General features: G+C 35.3%; 2 protein-coding genes across 5 annotated transcripts in view; one reads left to right on the plus strand and one right to left on the minus strand.

Annotated features, from left to right (window-relative positions):
- Ssadh (succinic semialdehyde dehydrogenase) overlaps nucleotides 1-20,182 on the plus strand; it is a 275,075-nt gene that overhangs the window by 44,534 nt on the left and 210,359 nt on the right. The window lies entirely within an intron of this gene.
- The window catches only part of LOC118194525 (acylphosphatase-2-like), a 33,643-nt gene that overhangs the window by 1,007 nt on the left and 12,454 nt on the right, over nucleotides 1-20,182 (minus strand). The window contains exons 1-3 of one of the 4 annotated variants that reach the window (XM_085808717.1): nucleotides 9,494-9,820; nucleotides 6,116-6,225; nucleotides 5,651-5,844 (exon numbers count right to left, since the gene is read on the minus strand). In XM_085808717.1, the coding sequence (XP_085664843.1) occupies nucleotides 5,841-5,844; nucleotides 6,116-6,225; nucleotides 9,494-9,718 (339 nt within the window). In that variant the 5' untranslated portion in view covers nucleotides 9,719-9,820 and the 3' untranslated portion in view covers nucleotides 5,651-5,840. Of the gene's footprint in view, nucleotides 1-5,650; nucleotides 5,845-6,115; nucleotides 6,226-9,493; nucleotides 9,821-20,182 lie in introns of those variants that run through there. The other 3 variants (XM_035365665.2, XM_085808718.1, XM_035365666.2) reach the window with 3 other exon arrangements.

Genomic DNA, 20,182 nt, shown 5'->3' on the forward strand with positions numbered 1-20,182 from the left:
CCTAGAGCAAGATGTCGGGGGTCGTCCAACACCACGTGATGCATAGTCAAGTCTCTTCTCGTGATGGACAGACTATATATGGTCAAATAAGATTGCAGCTACGCTACTGTTGAACACGATTCCAGCAGTAACGCTGAAATCGTACTCGGACGTGTTAGTGATGCAACGCTAATAGTAGGTATAAGAAACCTACTATTAGCGTTGTATAAGAAACTTACTATTAGTGTTGCATCACTAACTTCGTTATTCCTTTCTTACTTCGTTCGTACACTTCGGTTATAATTAGGGAGCTTGCTGTAACATTTTATAAAATTTCATAAATAGTGGGTAGTATGAGTAACCACCATCTTTGACATGATTGGATGAGGTTCATAATTATTGGCAGAACAATCTCAAGTTCAGGGGGCAGAAAGCTCAGTGTGACGCTAAATGTCGTCTGCGGAAAAACTATTCCTTTAAGTGATCTGATCCACATCTAGGGTGTTCGAGAGCCGCTACGCTTAATGAAGATCGATATCCAGCAGTTTTAGCCAAAGACGCCAGAGCGCTGCTACAGCCGCACAGCTCTCCCATGAGCTCTCCGCTGTATCTAGAATCTCAGTTTCAGTGGTTATTTTTCTTGGAAGACTTTATGAGAAAGAATGTTTCCCAAATAACACGAACTTAAGATCCTTCTCATCCAAAAGCATGTGTCTAGGGCAATGCAGAGAACATCAGCCTTTGAATTAATTTCAGTGGGCTCAAGTTCTCTTCAGTAACGAGTCTAGATTCAGCCTAGACACAGATTTTCGACATACCTTTATTTGCAGAGAAGTATGTACTCAGTATTATTCCTCCGAAATCAAGGAAAGAGACAATTATAACAGCAGCAATGTCTTTGTTTAGGCAGTTATTGTGGCTGATAATCATACACCACCCCATGTGTGTCATCGAGGCTTTTACTGCTTAGACGTTTAGAGAAGAATTTTTAAGATACCTGTATCCTTCTTTTCAGAAGGGCTACTGACTATCGATTGCTTTTTATGGCCGACAGCTCTGTTCGACAAAGAGCTCAGATAGTTTACGAATCCAGACATTGAACCTGACTAAATGTGTCTGCGATGCAGACGGACAGTGAGATTCGTCATCTCCCTTCGAAAACCACCCAGGAGCTAAGAATAGTTTTGGTTCAGGTACTCACTACTTGTCTCATTAACAGTATGATGACTCTCTGCGATACCTGGTGTTTGTTATAGATGATCATACCAATCTTTAATCATATCCTTTCTTTATGTAATTTTCAACGCCATCCTGCACCGTCAGTTTTGGATAATCCTGTTGTAATGAACCACGATCGTGGATTGGAATTTTCAAGGTTGCATGAGAAAAACCACTCTCTTATTTAACTCTGCCCATAATAATTTTTATTAAATTCTATGTAGTAACCTTTTTACGAAAATAATAAAAATGTATTAATTATTTTTACTTTTCGAACGCGAGTGTAGTATCATTTACATAGCGAATGCTTCTACTCCCCCGCAATAATACATGATCACAAAGGTAAGAAAATGTGTCAGTAAATAAAAAGCTTCCATGTCAGCTGTTGAGCAAGCTATTTTCATTTCACGCAAGGTTTTTGAAGAAACGTAGGGCGTCTGAGTTTAAATTGTAGCTATAGAGAAGATGAGAAATGAGAAGAAATGTTCGTATTTGTGGTGGTTTAAGGCTGGTCTGTAGAGGTCTGCTTATTCTTTTAACGTGGGCCAAGAAAAATATATTAAATTTACAAAGAAATTCAGTTCATTTGTTAAATTTTTGTTACAAAGTTATAAGGTATTTTCTCCCTCCTTTCCGCGTGCTTTCGTTGTGTAACTGGAAGCAAGCTCGACGCGTATTCGAGAGATCCGTAGTTCGAATCCTGGTGAGGGCGTTGCGGATTTCTTCAGTTTTCCGATATCGAAACTTTATAACGTGGTGCCCCATGGAACGATTCGGGTTCATCGTAGATAACGGTGTGAGCGCCAGTGAAATCGGTAGCTATTTTTGATCTCAGAATTTCGGCAATGACTTTTCTGGGACAATTGGATTCACATTTTCTTTTTACCCCATTGCAGAAATGCAGAAGGTCACCATAGCAACAGCTGCACTTCGAGAACAGGCACTGAGGTATATAAATGCATTGGTAAATTTTTTTAGGGTTAATGCTGCCCTTATGAAAGCATGCCCGTGGTGAAAGACAGGGTGAAATTAGAAGCGGAATTGTTAGGTGGATATCAGACTAAGGTCGAAGAACTGATTGTGTTTAGGAAAATTTAAAGCGTAAAGCTATTGCATGAGAAAAAAAAAATCCCATGCGCAAATTATCCAAATAATCCTGCGTAGGTTGTTGCCTCAAATTCAGGATTTTGTTGAAACCTGAATGCGCTTGAACAGTTATTTGAGATGGCCGTGAACTTTGAAAGTAGGCGAGTATCAAATAAGTACATGCACATCGGGATATGAGCAGAGGTTACGTGGATTTGCATCGGAAAGAAGCCCAAAATTTGACGGCAGTGGACGTTTTGGATAACAGGATGAAATTTTAACCCACTAATTGCGATTGCCAAAATAAATCGCAAAAGAAGTTACAATCACTCCAGGAAGAAAAAAAAAAAAAAAAAAAAAAAAAAAGATCCTACTCGTATCTGTGAAAGGGCAGAAGGTAAGAAATGTGAAACACTATTCTGACTCCAATAAGATTAATATTTATTTACATTTTCTGGAAATAGAATTACACAGACAGAAAATCGGTCATTGTTCTTTTTCTACTTGAAGCCTTAGTGTTGCCACTCTGTCGAAAAGAAAATTGCATGCGAAGAGTTTCACAGATGGCGCTTCATTAACGCAAATGATGTCGCCACCCCCCTTCTCAGTGATAGCGTTATACCTCGTAATCTTTCATGTATGCAGGAAATCTCACCTTTCTTCCAGCTTTTGTGTTTCTAGGATGAATATCTTTGGAAGAATCATTGTCTCCAGGAAGTGGAAGTGAGATTTTAGAGTTATCAGCTTCACGTGTCTGGAGATTTGATGTTATTTCATTTTTGAGACTGAAACATGGTTTTTCAGTCTATCGATATCCTTTTAATTTTACCTGAAACTTCCATATCGAAAAATTTCTCAAAACGTTTTTAACCAAATATGATCCTAAATAGGGTGATTGAAGAGAAGATGAAATTATGTTATTATAGATGAATACGTGTGAACAATGTGCTAAGTCCTTGTGCACGAAATTTTTTTTCCATGGCTGGTTGTTGGAGTTGGTTTTAGGTTTTGGATGTGACTTTGCAATTTTTGTATAAAATCTGAATGCGTAACAATGGGGACATAACTGAAAAATTCTCCAGGCAAACAGATTGGTGAACCCTACACAAGTTTAGCGAAAGAACAATACAAATCCTCTTTAATGGCGGTTCGAATTCCAAGAAAAATCAAAGGTAGAATATCAGCCCAAGAATTTGACGTTTGCAGGTGGGATTTTAGGCTGTTTTTCAAGGTTCGATGTTGTCGTTCCATTAAACCATTAGATTGTGGATGGTAAGCCGTGGTGCTGTTCGCCTTGAAGTCTAGGTATTTGCTCGAGGATCTGAAGAGTTGGCTGTCAAATTGCCGACCTTGGTCAGATGTTATCTTCTTTGGAATTCCAAATCTGGAAATCCAAGTCGCAATGAGGGCATGTACTGCAGACTCTGCGGTTTGGTCTTCTAGAGGTACAGCTTCGATCCACCGAGTGAATCTATCGATGAGAGGTGAACTATTTATAACGTGCGTATAATGTCAGTGACATATCGTTACAATATAGAAATATCGTACGTTCTTTTTCCATCTTACACTTCATAAGTAGAATTGGATCACATCCGAGTAAACCAGTGTGGAAGTGCAGAAGGTAAGAAATGTTAAACACTGTTCTGACTCCAATAAGATTAATATTTATTCACATTTTCTGGAAATAGAATTACACAGAAAATCAGTCACTGTTCTTTTTCTACTTGAAGGCTTAGTGTTGCCACTCTGGCGAAAAGAGAAGAGTTTCACAGATGGCGCTTCATTAACGCAAATGATATCGCCACAGTATCCAATTAAATAGAGTACTGATACAAATTTTTTTCCCTATGAGCGATATAAATTCTATTGAATAATGTGCCGCGGACGCATTATTGGATACAAGGGCGCTAAGTAGTTTCTTGTCAGAACATTTACTCAGAAAAAACTTTGAAACCTTGTAGAATATTTGGTGTTGAAGGAACGAGGGTTATTGCCGCCCAAGGCGAACTTTGTGAATAGGTAAGAAACGTAATCTTACGTGTGCAAGTGAAGAATGCAAACCAGAAGGTGGTTTTCTTTGTTGTGAAAAATCTACAAACGAAAGTAATAGTAGGGATGGATTTCTTAAAATCGTGCGGGGCAAAAATTAAGTTTCAGGAAGCTACTGTGCAGCTGGAAATGAATAAACTAGTGAAGAAAGTATAGCCTTTGACTTGAAGAAACCGATATCAGAAGAGCAATTGAAGCTGGAGCAGTTAGTAAGACAATTTTCCAAATAAATGAATGACACCCCTGGGGGAAATCGTAATACAGATATTGGAAATCACCCCTCCTGCCGAGCAATTAGTCAGGTTTGATTATATATCAGTAGTAGTGCGTCGGAAAAAACAAACTTGTTCATTTGTATAAATTCATGAAAGCAGTGAAAGTTTTCTTTTGTAACGCTAAGTTTAGTGACGATACAGATGAACGGCGATTGCTTAGATTAGCATACTTGACTGACGCCTTCCAATAAATCAATTGAGCTAGATAATGGTGCTCATAAAATTCTTTATGATTCTTAGTCAAATAAAAAGCAATTTCAAATTAAGAAAAGAAGCCGTACTTTTTTTATTTATTTATTTTTTTCCCTGTTATGTTAGAAAATTTTAAAGAAGACGAACGTGTTCTCTATTTCAGAAAAGAATCATATTCTGTTACGTTTAGTAACTAAATAAGAGAGTAATAAACATATTTTTTTATATAAAGCGAACTAAAGGAAATGGATAAAAATTAATAAATAAAAATAGAGGGTAAAGGAAGTGAAACCTAATGTTTTACCAAAATGCTAGTATGAACTAAAGTATTTTTATAAATTACTAATTTATGTTTTCTCCTAATTTCTCAAAAGCAGTTTTCTCCAAAGAATACTTTTATAACTGAAATTTAACTACCATTATTTTCAGTCATTTCTAATGCAGAAAATTTTGCCAAGATTATTATGTGAAATCTTATTGATATAAGAGTGAACTCTTTCTCAAATGCATTTAATTTAGTTGGAGTAAATGAGAACCAAATTGTATTAATTGCAGTACTGAAATGCATTGTTGATTGTAATAAATGTGTCTATGGACTGATGTATTATTATACAATATGACTACACGAAAAGAGTAAGTACATGAAAGAGAGTGCACGAAAAGTTTTAAACCTGCTCTTCTTTCTTCTCCATTTTTGCTTAAACGAATTAACAATAAAAGATTAAAATTTCGAACTATAAAATTTTGCTTCAAGTGACATTTTCATACTTGCTTATTATAATAAATCCGTACATCTCAAAAGTTTAATGCGATTTTAACAGTTTCTTCATAAACTATTTCAGTGGAAAGAATCCAGAGCAATATTTTTTATTACATTTAACATTTGTAAAAGTAAATCCAAGCGTCAGTGGTATTTATACGCATGAAAATCTGCAATAAAGTATTATATTTCGCGTATTAAGTTAATATTACATTTTTTCGTTATATTCTGAAAATAATTAATAGCTTCCAATATATGCATCTGCACATAGATTTCCAATATTATCTGAAATAAAAAATAAAAATAAAATTCACAATATTAGTTAAAACCTTTCAAAATGAAATAAAAAAATTACAGTAGAAATACAATAAAAAAGCATTTAAAAGCAGTCAATTTCTGAAGGGCAATTAAATCTAGTTAGTTAAATATTGTATACCTTATTAGTTAGTAGGTAATATTCAATACATCAGAAATAGATAACTGATTTAAATTTCGAGGAGGTTTTCTTATAGATACATTAAGTAAACGTTATATCCTACAAGGTGAAAATACTCACACTTCATCAACATTCCCTCTCTCCCCTTGGATAATTCCTTGCGCTGTTCCCCATGGAGAAAGTTTCGTCCATCCTTTTACACCAAATCTATCACATATCTCTTTACAATACTGGGGAAACAAAAGCATTTCATAAATAAAAGGAAAAATTATACATTTAAAAAGTTTCATTTTAAAGAATTTAAGAATGTATATTTTTTAACGAAGAAAAGAAAGACTTATTATAACAAAACTATTTTAAAGAACGATGTTTTAAACTATTATTTTTCAGACGTTAAGAAATAGATCTATAATTACACATCTCGATATTATAACTTTTAACAGCATTAATAGGGCAATATCTTTCAACAGCTGTAAAGATTATAAACTATTGTAAAATCAAATTATTATAAAGTTGTAATTATACTAATTAATCAGTTATTGTGATTTAAGTCATTACTATAACTTTATTCTTCTTTCCGTATTCCTTATCAGAATACACATTAACTTTGTATATATTTAAGCTGATGGTTTTGTAGCTTTAGATAAGAGAGCCTCTGGCAGTCGTCTTTGCTCTTAGTATTTTTTTGCCAGCTGTGCTTAAAAGTTATATTCCTTCTTTAGCATTCTAGCTTAGCCGATGCTTAAATTATGCTTCGGTCATCTATCCGAGCCAGCTTATTCTATTCAATATATAGTCTCTGTTATGTTCTTTTGAATACCACAAGTGGTGGAAATTTCGTCTGTAGCAGAAGTTGTGACTTTGTGTTCAAATTGAGATTAAAATTAAAAAGTTATTTAGGCATTCTTCTTTATTTGTGAGTTGTTTTAGACATAGCGATAACTCGCTATTTGTCTAGTAAGTTTGGCAGGATTTAAAAAACAGCTCCAGTTACAACTGCAATCCATGACTCCTATTCTAGGATCACTGGATCCGTCTACAACTTAAGCGAACAATATTGACTAAAAAAAAAAAAAAAAAAAAAAAGAGCGGTATAGACAGCCATCACAACTTATCAGAGAAAGCCATTCTGTGCATGGAGGTAAGAAAGGTCCTCAGTTGGTGGGCGGGAGGGGGGTCATTTGACTTTACTGAAAGGAGCTTTAGACCAATCGCAGTACAGACGAGTAACGAAATTTATAGCGCGCGCTGGCTGAAGTTCTAGGAATATTCTCCAATTATTTCACTAACTCACACGCTGCATTTGTAGTTCGGGGGAAAAACAAAAATGGCACAAAACAGTATTATGACCAACAATGTGTTATGTGAAGGAAAATCCTGTTTTTTAATGGGAAAGTTAACGCAGGGTTTTTGGGCTAAAAAAAAAAAAAAAAAAAGAGTGATGTGGAAACGGTAAATAGATAAGAGTAAATGAATTAAGCTTACTTCAAATCTTTTTAGAAATAAACAATTTTAATCATTTAAATTTATAAGATGATTAATTTGCATTACAATCTAATAGCAAACTAAGTTTTTTTTTTCCTTTCTTTTCATACTTATATTAAAATTGTGTTTTCACGCAATTTATTTTACAGTTAATATTAGAAAAATATTTCTTTAAGTAAGAAATTAGAAAGAAAATACTTTCTTAATGTTTCATCTTTTTTGTTTATTTTTTGTTTCTATGAAAATTAATTCGCTGTTACAGTATGGCCGATTGCTGCTGCATTCAGCTATCACACATGCATCAAAATGTTTTATTTTAAATAATTTATTCTATAATTAACATGAAAGAAAATATTTTTTCAATATAAAATATATAACCAAAATTAGACTAATCTATCCTGTATGTGTGATTAATTCGTATTGCAATTTTCGTCACACAATTACTAATACTTTTTTTTAATATTACATTGTGTTATTTTAATTTCTTATATATATAAGAACTGCTTATTTAAAATATTCTTCCTTCTCAAAAGATTTTATTCTGTGAAAATAATTAAAAGATAGTAACATTATTTTCACAATGCAAGTACTAAAGTAAAAATAATCTGTATAGGTCTTCTGCAATCCTTGTCAAACCAGCGTTTCGACACATTAAATAGATCTAATAATAATCAATATTTCTTTTACAATATAAAAATGAGAACTCTGCTATATGAACATTATTATTATTTTTGTTTTTAAAGTTGCAAAGAACAATGATTTTTTAGTACTAATAGATTACAAAAGTACTAATCCATGAACAAACCCTCAGTCTTATAGCATTGTCACTTTATAGCATAATATAATAACAATGCAGTATAATTCTACCAATGAGCGCACCAGCGGCCGAGCGCTAGAGTCACTGAAAGCAGGCAATTTGGTCCGAGGTTCGAATCCCGCGAACGAGCTTGCCGCATTGGCGTTTTCGTGGCTTTTCCCATGTGTAACGTGTATACGAGCGAGTTTCCCTCAGAAAGGCCTTCCTTAGAAACCAGTTTTAAATCGTAATAAAATTACACACACACGCTTTAAAAAAAGAAATAGAAAAAAAAAAAAAAAAAAAAAAAAAAAAAAACCTTAATGCCTTCAGATTTTATATCAAAGTGCCGTTTTTTTAACGTTTTGCGTCTTACCTTTATTTATTAAATATCATGTTCTTCGCACTTAAATTATAAAATTCAATTCAACAGCAATATCATATATATAATTTAAAAGAGCGTATCATTAGAATTTCCGATACATAGTCTCGCGCGCTAGAGATGAAAATGTTTTTTTCTGTACAATGTTGCCATTGCTTGGTTTGAAAACGTTGAGTTTCTTAATCAAACACTCATAAATGCTTTACAAAATATGAAATAGATAATAAAACCAATTCTCCTAGTTCGAAATTTGGGCCTCCAGATGCCTATATTAGGATGGAGGATTACGTTATTCAAAATTTCATAGCTCTAGGTACCGTTGTTTTATCCCAGTGCGAGAAACATGCATACATTTATGCAGATCCTTCATCATTTAATTTTTTTAAATATAATACAGTGCGATAATATTTGGTGGCAACAATTTGAATATGTGAAACACCATTTATCGTGAAACGCCACGAAATTAATAGCCCTTCTGGGCTAAAAATTATTTTTAAAAGTATCACACTAGTAGTAGTACTGCTACTGAAAAAATATTTTAAATTATATAGTTTTATAATTTTTTTCTTATTTTTATTTTACAGTAGTGTGAATTTCGTGTAATAATGAACGACATTCCTTTCCGTGTTCACAGTATTGTTCGTAATGTGTTCAACTGTTAGATTTTAAAATAAACGTAATTCTTGCTGTACATAAATCGAGTAGAAGCTTATCAGATGTCTATATTTGTATTAAATGAATAAGGTTTATGTGCTTGATAAACTTATTATCTTCCACATTTTTAAAGCATATAATTACAATTTATATCTATAATTTCAGGAATAATATAAATTACCTTTCTTTCAGAAGAAATTGCGTTCTTGTTTTCTGAATGTGGCTTCAAATACTCTCTCAGTTCATCGCAGATTAAAATAACTATAAATTTTGGCAATCTGAAATACGCAATGAAAACATCTTCTGGCTGAGCAAAAGCATCGACATATTTTCTATAAATTCGCCACCGATTCAGATATCTATGACCATATTCTTCGTTTAAATACGAAAACACATACAAAGCCATTGTCTACTTAGAACGTCAACTGGACAAGTCTAATTGACGACGGGGCAACACTTTTCCTCGCGCTTCTAATTACTTCCATACTCAGAGAATATGGGATGTCGGATAGACCTGTTTTTCACTAGCAGCGACATCTGGCGGCCCACAAACTGCTGCCAACTCTCGTAGCCTAGAATAGGCGTCCAGGAAATAAACTAGCTGCTACCTAAACACAATGACACGCAAAAATACTGATTTCGTTACTTATTTTATTTCCAGTAAAAAGTAAGGTTATTTTTAGATTCTCCTTAATAAATAAAATTGGCAAAATGAACACGCACATGAGAATGAACTGTCTTGAATATCGTAATTTTTTTAATCTCCGTCATAAATACTGTACACATACTTGTGGCATATGATTTCTTTGAGATTTTTCCATTTATGTACAAATGCGTAGACATGTGTCTTTTTTTACCTCACTAGGCAAATGAGGGGGAATATCCATTGAAGCTCCCTTTTTTTTTTTCAAATTGTTTGCTGTTTTCAGCTTTCGATTTAATTAGGATAATAAATTTTAAAAAAGAAAACAAAATTTCGTAACAAATTAAGAAACTGCCATTTATATTTGCTTCCTATTCAAACATTTATCCATTTGGTTTCCCTTTGAAATTAAACTTTATGTTTAAAAATTTGTATTGAGATTTATATATAGAATTGAGATTTATATATAGAGAGAATATTTTGAATTTTTATTGAGTTTTGGGCAGGGCCTGTACATAGCATAGAAAGACAATGCAAATATCTAGGGCCCGGTTAAAGCATCCACTTTGAAACAAAATCTAATTGAATTTTATTAAACTCTACTAGTTTCTTTTCCTATTTATATGTACCTATTTTTATGTATATAAATGGTCATTTGTAAGTAAGCAACGTTTTACTAAACTGCAGGATAGAGAGGGATAGAGTGACAATAGGACATATTTTAATGATATAGCAGTAGCAATAATATATTTTAATTTATTGGAAAATGTTTACATTTTTTTTCACCCACTTATAAGTGGAACATTTTAGAAAAACATTTTCCCGCCAATAATAAGCGTTTTACGGTAAAAGAATTATGTACAACTAGATGGTCTTGTAGCGCTGATACAGTTAAGGCAATGCGCTCTGGGTTTAACCAAATAAAAAATACTCTGCTTGATATATATCTAGATCACAGATTCCCAACTCTTTTCTTGCGTCGAATCCTTTTAAAAGATGGTTTTCTTCATCGAAACCTTTACATTTTGAGTAAGAAGGTTTCTTGAGTGAGACCCTTTACATTTCACATACAGCATAAAACATAATCATAATGCAGTATTTAATTTTACATAAATAATTTAAAATAACAATTAGAGTAAGAATAGGAAAATGTTTTAATTGTTTATTAGATTTATATTTTATTATTATTTTTAATTTTAGAAATATAACACGTTTTTCAAAAAACAAAATCACTATCTGCACAAAGGAATCACTGATTGAAAAATCACTACTTGCACCGATTCTAATCTCACAAATTTGGATTTTAATTAATGTGAGGTCTGCTCTGGATGTACTGATACAATTTTTTTAATATTTGGCATTAAATTGTTTAACTGAATTCTTAAGTCTCTTCGTTCAAAAATATTCAACCTGTTTCTTGCTTTCCATAGTAAATTACTGACTTAACTAATTCCTGCTTCCACTAGGTAAGAAAGGTTCAGTAATATTGGTTCTGTAACAACGCTTACCCTCATGTCGAAATTTATCTTTAAACACACCAAAATAACGATACTCCAAGAAATACCCAATCTATATAATCCATTTTTGTTGGGAATGTGGGAAAGACAAGCTTATCAGCATTATCCAATCAAAAGTGATCAAATGCTTTCAGATATGCAAATCAAGGCAATTTGATTCTCCGTCATGATTTGCTCAAAATGAATATCTGAGTGAATTTCTGCAATGCAGTATTTGATTTCAGTGCGTAAAGGCTCAAAACGATTTATTATGGCTCCGAAGCATCATTTGGAAGAATTTGTGAAGTGGCGAATGGTCCGCTGTTTAGAAGCAGGGCAGTCAGTCATGGAAAGAGTGAAATGTGCAAAATTTTCAAGACAGGTGATCTGTATTCTATGAAAACAATTTCAGAACTCCGAAACTGTGGTAAAGATGCCTAAACCAAGGTTGTAAAAGAATAACAACTGCTTTTCAAGATCGATATCTCACAATAACTGCACGTCGTAACAGGAAGTCTTGTGTTCGGTTCAGAGCTTGCAGTCACCACTGGAACTGTTCTAATACGGTAAACCTGTATGTAGAAGGCTTGATTTAGGCCGAAAACAAAGGGTATATATTACTTCGTCTAAACAACAGAGAAAAATAACTTTAATTGGTGCAAAGAACATTAGAAATAAAGTGAGCACCAATTGTCCCATGTTTTCTTTGCTGATGAGTCGAGCCTTAGTTTAACATTTGATTTTAAGAATGTTTACACTTGAAGTGAGTCTGAAACGTGAAATTTTCCTTTGAACATTATGGAATGTGGCCGTTTCCGTAATGCAGATATGATGGTATGGGGAGGAATAATGACCGATAAGTGCATGCTCCTGTACGTTTTCAACGTCTGTTATTGGCCAGAGGCCGGCCCGCGCCGACAATAGATGCAAGGTCATGCGGGGCACGACGGCGCCGAGTAAAAAAGGCACCGGGTAAAATCATTAAAACAAGCAGTTCTTCTCTCTGCCTGTTTGAACAAGAAAATTCTTGTCTTATTTGAACGCCCCTCCGGAGGTCGACTCAGGTAAAACATGGGAAGTACTGATTAGGATCTGTACCTAGGCAGTCTCGGCCACTTGTGTTTAAAATCAGTCTCCAAAGGACTGAAGCCATCGCTGGCGGTGACTGTTTCAGGCTCGTCAGGGACTGTATGGTATTGTCTTGTCCGTTCCTTTGGTTGTGGTGGAGCTACATGGTCAGATATTTGTGGTTATCCGGGGTGAAGCACTTTCCGTCGATCGAGTTGGCAAATTCAGCGTGTCTTTAAACTGCTTGATGTTTCCAGTGGGCGCCTAGACCCTCAAAACTGCATATTCATATCCTTCTTTGGTTTCTCCCTGGGGGCGCCTAAAGCCGATACCATGGCGTAGTATTAGCAGGCCGGATTGCTGGCCCGGCTTGTCTGACAGTGTCTAAGTGACTTCTTTCTGCTGTCCGGGTTTGGGACCTCTTCTGATGGCAGATGTTTTACCATCCTTTCAGAATGGAGACGTAGAATTTGAGTTGCTAAGTATTCCTGTCGACTCAGCTTAGTCTTAGCTCGTCGGATCGACCGATAGGTTAGCCGCCTCTTGGATCTCCTCTAGAGCTTGGGGCGTTTAACCGTGTTAAGGCAGCCTCAAGTTTGTCAAGTCCTGAGTGACCCTTCCTCCTAGCACACTCTCTTGTTTGACCGAAAGGCTAAAACCAGGGCAAGAGTTCGTCTCTAGTGTTCTGTTCTGTCTTATTTGAAGGTAAAAATACGTGATGCCAATGCGTATGTAAGGGTAGACGCATTCTACAAATTGTTTAATCATTATTTTGTGTCTACTATTGCAATCGTAGTAATTTTTCTGCAATATTTTTCTTTTTTGTGATTTTTTTGGTGATTGCTTCTCGTTATTGTTATTTTACATAAAAATAGGTAAGTGCAGTTACATATTATGTTAAACATAAGTTAACCTTTTAATCCGGAAAAGCAACGATTTGAGCATAATTACTCGAAAACTGTTTACCTCTCATGGCTGAACCATTGTCGTATCCTTGGCCGCGTAAATTACTAATGTCTAAACCATTTTCCTTTAAAGTCTTCAATAAGAATGTTGTTCGTTCTTCACCGGTCGTATCTGTTGAAACACAAAATACTAAAAACCTTTCTTCAGTACTCATGTTTGTACTTTCTAAATTAAAATACCTCGTGCAAATTAATATTTGCTCTTGATGTCTGATATCGGGGCTACAATCAAGTAAAATAGAAAATACTTTGCCTGTTTGACCTTACTTAAGATAATTTGCTTTATATTATCCCCTAATAAGCTAATTGTTTCATTTTGAATTTTATCTTCAAGACAATGAAGCATATTTTTTTGAGTTTGAGTTTGAATTTTATATACAGACATGATAGGGTCAAATTTTGTTATCATTTTTATACACTTTAAAAAATTATTGTTACTTTAATCACGGAAGGCTAAGTTTCGTTTGGCTAAAAATTGAATGGCATAGATAATTATTTCAATAACATCGCGCCAATACTTAGTGTCTTTTTTTTAATAAATTTTGAAATTCCGAATCAACAGGTTTATTCTTTCGTAATCGTTCTAAGAAATCGGACCAAAGATGTAGATTCCAAAAATGCATTTTATTTTTTTCAGGAAGTTTTAAGTGCTCGTTTAAGGGGTTTTAATCGTTAAATTTAGAACTACTCAGTTTTACGTTGCTGAAACTTAAAAATTTTGCAGCGAAAACAATAAACAGAATTTTTGAATTTAGTAACTAATCACTTTTAACTCTTTCTTTGTTGATGAAGTTGATGGACAACTAGTGCTAGTAGCGTCAGCTTGGGTATTTCCTGGGTTTTGGAAAAACAGCAATTTTAAAGTTTTGGTTTATTAAGTCTTTCACTTTCTTTTTCTTCATTTCATTCTGATACTCAGATTTTTTTTCTGTTTTTCTTCCGACATCTGGAGAAAAATGAAAACAGAAAATGCGGAAGTAAAAATAAAAATAGAAAATAACTATTATTAAAAACTATTGAATTAAACACTTAACTCAATAGTTTCTTAAAAACATTCGGAAGGTCAATGTTTGAAATATTTTACCTTACTTCTGAAAAACTGAGTCTATCTTAAACCATTGCTTGGAAAATATATGAACTATTAGATCAATACCAAATAATTCAAGGAGGTGGTAGTACTCTTTTGTTTTTTAAGGTAAATAAATCAAATTTAAAGTATGTATTTAAGACGTAATGAAATAGCGAAACATTTTCCTTCGGTTTTTCAGATAAGCTAAAAATCAGAAAATGGCCAATTTTTTACCTCTTCAAATCTCAAATAGGTATATTTTAAATTCAGTGGTACTATGTAAATATATCAATCCTTTCTTCTCAAAAGATAATAATTTTTAGATTAATAAACAAATGGTTCGTGTAAAAAAACATTTTTCGAGTAATTATGTTCAAATCGTCGTTTTAAAGCTAACCTAAGTTTAACATAATATGTAACTGTACTCACCTTTTTTATGTACACTGACTAAGCAACTTGTCGATCGCGTCTACGGCACCGGCCTGTATCCTTACATACGCATCGGCACCACGTATTTTCGTTCACATATGTTTACAAGATCAGCTCAATTTATGTCAAAAACTGCAAAAAAGTATTAACTGATAAGAATCAAAGCCATATAAATAGTATGGATCTTATGCACGAATTGCAGCTTTTGTAAACTTTTGGAGGAAACGTAGCATCGCCGGTTGAAACTCTAAGCTATATCGTTGTCAAAAACATAGCAATGTGCAAAAAAGAATTTTGGATATATCCCTAGATGTCAGCCCTAGAGCATTTTTTGTGCCCTTTGAACCTTGTCATATACTACGCTGCTAACAACAATTTATTCATAGCAAACGTATTAGATATCTAAATTATATAGTTTTTAATTTTAAGATAATAAATAATGTTCAGCAATATATCTGGTATCCATTGCGTTTAGTATATTATTTCGCTTCGCTTGCAGTGTTACATTTTTATAACATGTTGCTGTTGATGACTAATGCTCACTTGTCTGACCTATATAGTCAGCCCAAACCCACGAAAGTCCTCGTTGCAAGGAGCGCAAGATACGCCTGCCGTTGGCAACAGCCTTGGGCACCTTACAGGTGACGGTGCGATTTAGATCAGTTTCGCACCCAATTTTGATGGAGAGCATCTTGGGGAGGGTGTGCATATGAATGCGACATTTTATTTATGGGAGATAATGCTCTACCGCATCGAGCAAATCCCATTGGCGAATTCCTCGAAAGTGAGGATTGAGCGAATAATGTAGCCAGCAAAATTTCCGGACCTTAATCCGATAGAGAACTTACGAGACAAAATGCAACACCAAGATGGAGTGGTCACAAAGTGATGAAATTTGGAAAAAGGGCAGAGACAGCAAGCAGCAATAAGTGATCTTTATTTCAAAATGATAGTCAGAATATAGAGCGAGAATGACGTCGGCTCATTAGGATGAAGGACCACCGCGAACAGCGATGCACGAAGAAATACGTTTGAGCATAGGGTCAATAAGGGTGCGGATGGTGTGTGTCCTGAGGAATGGCTCTCCATTACCTTTCAACCATTTGCCACAGTTCATCTTCTGAACGAGGCAGGGGCAGAGTCTGCAAACGGCGTCCAATCATATCACACACATGTTCAATTGGTGACAGGTCAGGAGAGCACGGTGGCCAGGGAAGCATCTGCATACCTTGCAGAGCATGTTGGCAGATTCGAGAACTGTGTGGTCGGGCGTTATCCTGCTGAAAAATATCATTAGGCAGCCCCTGAAGGTAGGGGATTGCCACCGGCCGCACTACATTATCCAAGTATCGTTGGGCCGTCATAGTGTGTTGTAAAGAAAGAAGTAGAGGGCGCTGCTTGGCAGTAGCGCAATGCATGTAAGTAGAAACGAAATGTCGTTTGATTAGGCAACATGATTTCTGTGAAGGTAGTCCACCTAACAATAGGACAGTTGTAAATATGTAAATATATAGCGAATAATAAATAGCATTAGAAAAACTGAACCATCGGATGTTTTGTGATTGCTCTACGGGCCGCCATGGATAAATGCAGGTTCGTCATATAGTGCCCTGAATAGAAACTAAAAGTGATCTGGAATCGTAGGCAATAGCGCCCCAAACCATTATGCCACGTTGTGGCGCGGTGGGGCGTTCCACAATTACTGCCGGATTAGATCTGTCTCCACGTCGACGCCACACACGTATGCGGCGACTGTTACTGGATAAACAGAAGCGTGATTCATCTGAGAACACGACGTTTCGCCATTCGGTCATCCACATCGCTCCAGTCCGGCACCATTCTAAACTTTGGCGTCTATGCTGTGGGTTCTATGGCAGTCTTCTCAACGGACGCCGTGAGTGCAGGCCACGTTCAACCAATCGACGGGAAATGGTTTTGGTCGACACGGGAATATCCAGGGTATCTTGCACATGCTGCAGAATTGCGGTACAAGTGACTTGCGAAACCGACACAGCTTGTCGGCGGATGCGTCGATCCAGGCGTGCTGACCTCACTTTGGCTGCACCTGCAGCTCTTCTTCTTCCCACATTTCCTTGCTCCAACCTGTTCACCATAGCTGATGCACCGTGCTCGCATCCATGTGGGTATCAGCTGCGATTTAACGTAAACACCAACCCGCCCTTCTCAGTCCGATCACCATACCCCTCGTAAAATCGTCTATCTCCTGAAAGTGCCTTCGTTGACGGCGGCCTGTTACACGTATCTCTCCTATTACAAGTATCCTCGGGAAAAAAACCAACTTTCTTCGATACTTGGTCTGGGAGAAATAACGACACGAATATTGCCCATTCTGCACGTTCCTTCCCTTATATCTTACTTCACGTGCGTCGGAGAGCTGCGCATTTCCCATCATTCTCATAACACAGTAACGTGCGTTTACTCTAAAATTTGCATAAATTTCTGACCACTCTTGCTTGGTGTTGCGTTTTCAATGTCGAGCAGTGTATATAAAAATATATCTTATGAGGAAATAGCGGAAAATCACATTAAGTTATCAAAGAAATAAAATTCTTTTGATTCAAAATCGAGATAAACAAGTCAGTTTTAGAATGAAAATAAAAGATTATTGTTCTAGCTTCAGTGAAATTGATGTCTCTGCTTTTCAGTTAGTTTTGTGAGGCATTGAACAGTGAATAATATCAAGCAGGAAGAGTACAGGCTTTTGTGTCGACAAAAGGTTGTCAAATTCAAGGTGGAATTCAATCACGATATTAAAAATGCTTATAAAACGCTGAAAACAGTTACCCTTGGACAGACAGCATACCTTCATGTGAATAAGCAAATTGTTTTAACTTTCATGGTTGATGTCACAGAGTTACACAGAAGCTGGTCATTCGAAGCTTTAGCTTTAATAAATATTTATTACTTTGTGCAAAGCTTTAAATTCTGCATATTTTGCATAAAAATTTATATATATATAAAGGTATTGATATTTAAAATGTATCAAATAATTTGTCCGAATACTTATTTCATATGATTTCTTTCTTTCTGCATGATACAGCTAGATATCAATAAACAATTAATTATTAATTTCATTAATATTTTTTAATCAATAGGATCTTGATTATGCCGATCAATTGCCGGGGGGCAATTGATCAAATTCATATTTGGCTATCGATCCCTCTAGGAACCATGCTGTAAATTAATTTTCGAAATGTTTTGTAAAAGTGAAATCATGAGACGTACCAAACAAAACAAATAACTTAGAATTCATTTTATTAAGAGTTATCTGGGACAAAATTCTTTCCAGATAAATATAAGCAATAGATCCATATATGAACCCTCTATGCCAGTTCTCTTTACGACAAATATTTTTAACAGTTTATTTAAGTATGTTAATAAGTTAAAAAATTTATTTCCGAAAATAGAGGCGGAGGCATTAAATGCGTCAAAAATAAAGCTATTTTTGATTCTGAAAAATGATCTCAAAAATGAAAATAATTTTTCGATGAAGTTTATCAGGACGAGAAAGATGTGGATTTATGTAATAAGCGTCAGAAGTAGGGCCGGGACGAGGGTGAGGCAGGTGAGGCACTTGCCTCAGATGAACAAATAGAAGGGGCACCAAATTAGCCATTCGATCAAAAATTCAGAAATTCATTTTTAAAACGTATGATTTTTAACTTTTAATTTTGGAATACATCAGTGAGTATTAAAAGAATTTTTTATTATAAACAATCCAGCTAACAAAAAAAAAAAAAAAAAAAAAAAAAAAAAAAAACTAATAGCATTAATTTATTTCAAAAGACGAGCTTTCACAGTAGTGTATAGAATATTTTCTAACATTAAAATTTGTTATAGAAAGTAGCTTTAAGGAACTAATTACACTTTGTGTAACAAATCGTATAGACTAAACTTTCATAGAAAATATTATACTGCTAACATTAGTTGTTCTTTTTTGTCTCATTAGCTTGACTGCGCTGTACAGTTACAAGGCTGGCTGGGGAAATACGGAAATTCAAATGAAATAAGTAATAACAGATAGCTCAGAAGAAAATGTGGTTGAAGTTGGGGAATATAGCAACTTTGATTCAAATAAAAGCAAACAATTGAAATTTCTGGAAACGAGGAGGATAAAGTAAACATTAAACTGATTAACTTCAATGATCCTCCATCATTCGGAGGTGAACAGTGAGAAGTAATACGTAGTAGCAGTAGCTGTCCCAGTCTAGTAGGCGGACAGCGAGGTGTTTTATTATTTTTTAGTGCGATTTCGAGTTGTGATTTAGGTACCCTCGGGTACATCAAAATGCCCTTCTACAGGACACCGGCTGATTCTACGGATGACGAAGGAATGGATATGGACACATCAAGGATATCGGCGAAATGGAATGTAGAGGATTTTATTAAGAAAGGAAAAAAGAAGAAAGTCAAGTCTTGCACAGATGATAAGAAAGACATTTCTGGTCCAACTGATCAGGAAAAAATGGAGTATTTGATGGAAAGTATTAGGAAGCAATGAATGGATCACCTTGTGGGACTTATGAAGTCGGGACGAGGCGAACAAGCGACGATTCCACAGAGCATTCAAAATGCTAAGAAACTCAAGCGCGATGAAGATGACCAAAAAGAGAAGGAGAGACAGGTGGATAATGAGAACCCAGACAGCGAGTGGAAAATTCCAAGGAAAACGGCAAAATCCTTGGAGAAAGAGGCTGCCATGGAAATCACGCATGAAAATCCCTTCAAGCAGCTAGGAGAAAAAGATGCGCATGAGGAAGGCGGAGCTACTGAGATGGAAACGCCCCCGCCCATTGTGTTCTCGTGCGACACGCCTGATTGGCTGAAGATCGATGAACTCTTTACCAAAAACTGCCCAGATGGATATGATTCGAGTGTCAAGTCTAGGGCGATTCATGTTTATGCGAAAAGCCATACGGCTTACCAGACTGTGATGAAACTTCTGAAAGGAAGGAATACTCCATTTCATACATACCAACCACGTCACGAAAGGAACATAAGAGTGATTCTGAAGGGACTCCCTGCCTCCATCAAGGAAGACTCTATTCTTAGTGATTTGAGAAATAGAAAATTTCCTGCTGCCAAGGTAAGCAGTTTCAGAGTAGCAAAAACGGAGTAAAAGCCAAACTGCCTATATTTTTTGTGGGACTCAAGAGAAATACTGAAGGGAACCAGATCT

Source organism: Stegodyphus dumicola, chromosome X1 (genome assembly GCF_044657685.1).
Source record: "Stegodyphus dumicola isolate Sdum_Otavi_A_Nest chromosome X1, ASM4465768v1".
NCBI classification, from domain to species: domain Eukaryota; kingdom Metazoa; phylum Arthropoda; class Arachnida; order Araneae; family Eresidae; genus Stegodyphus; species Stegodyphus dumicola.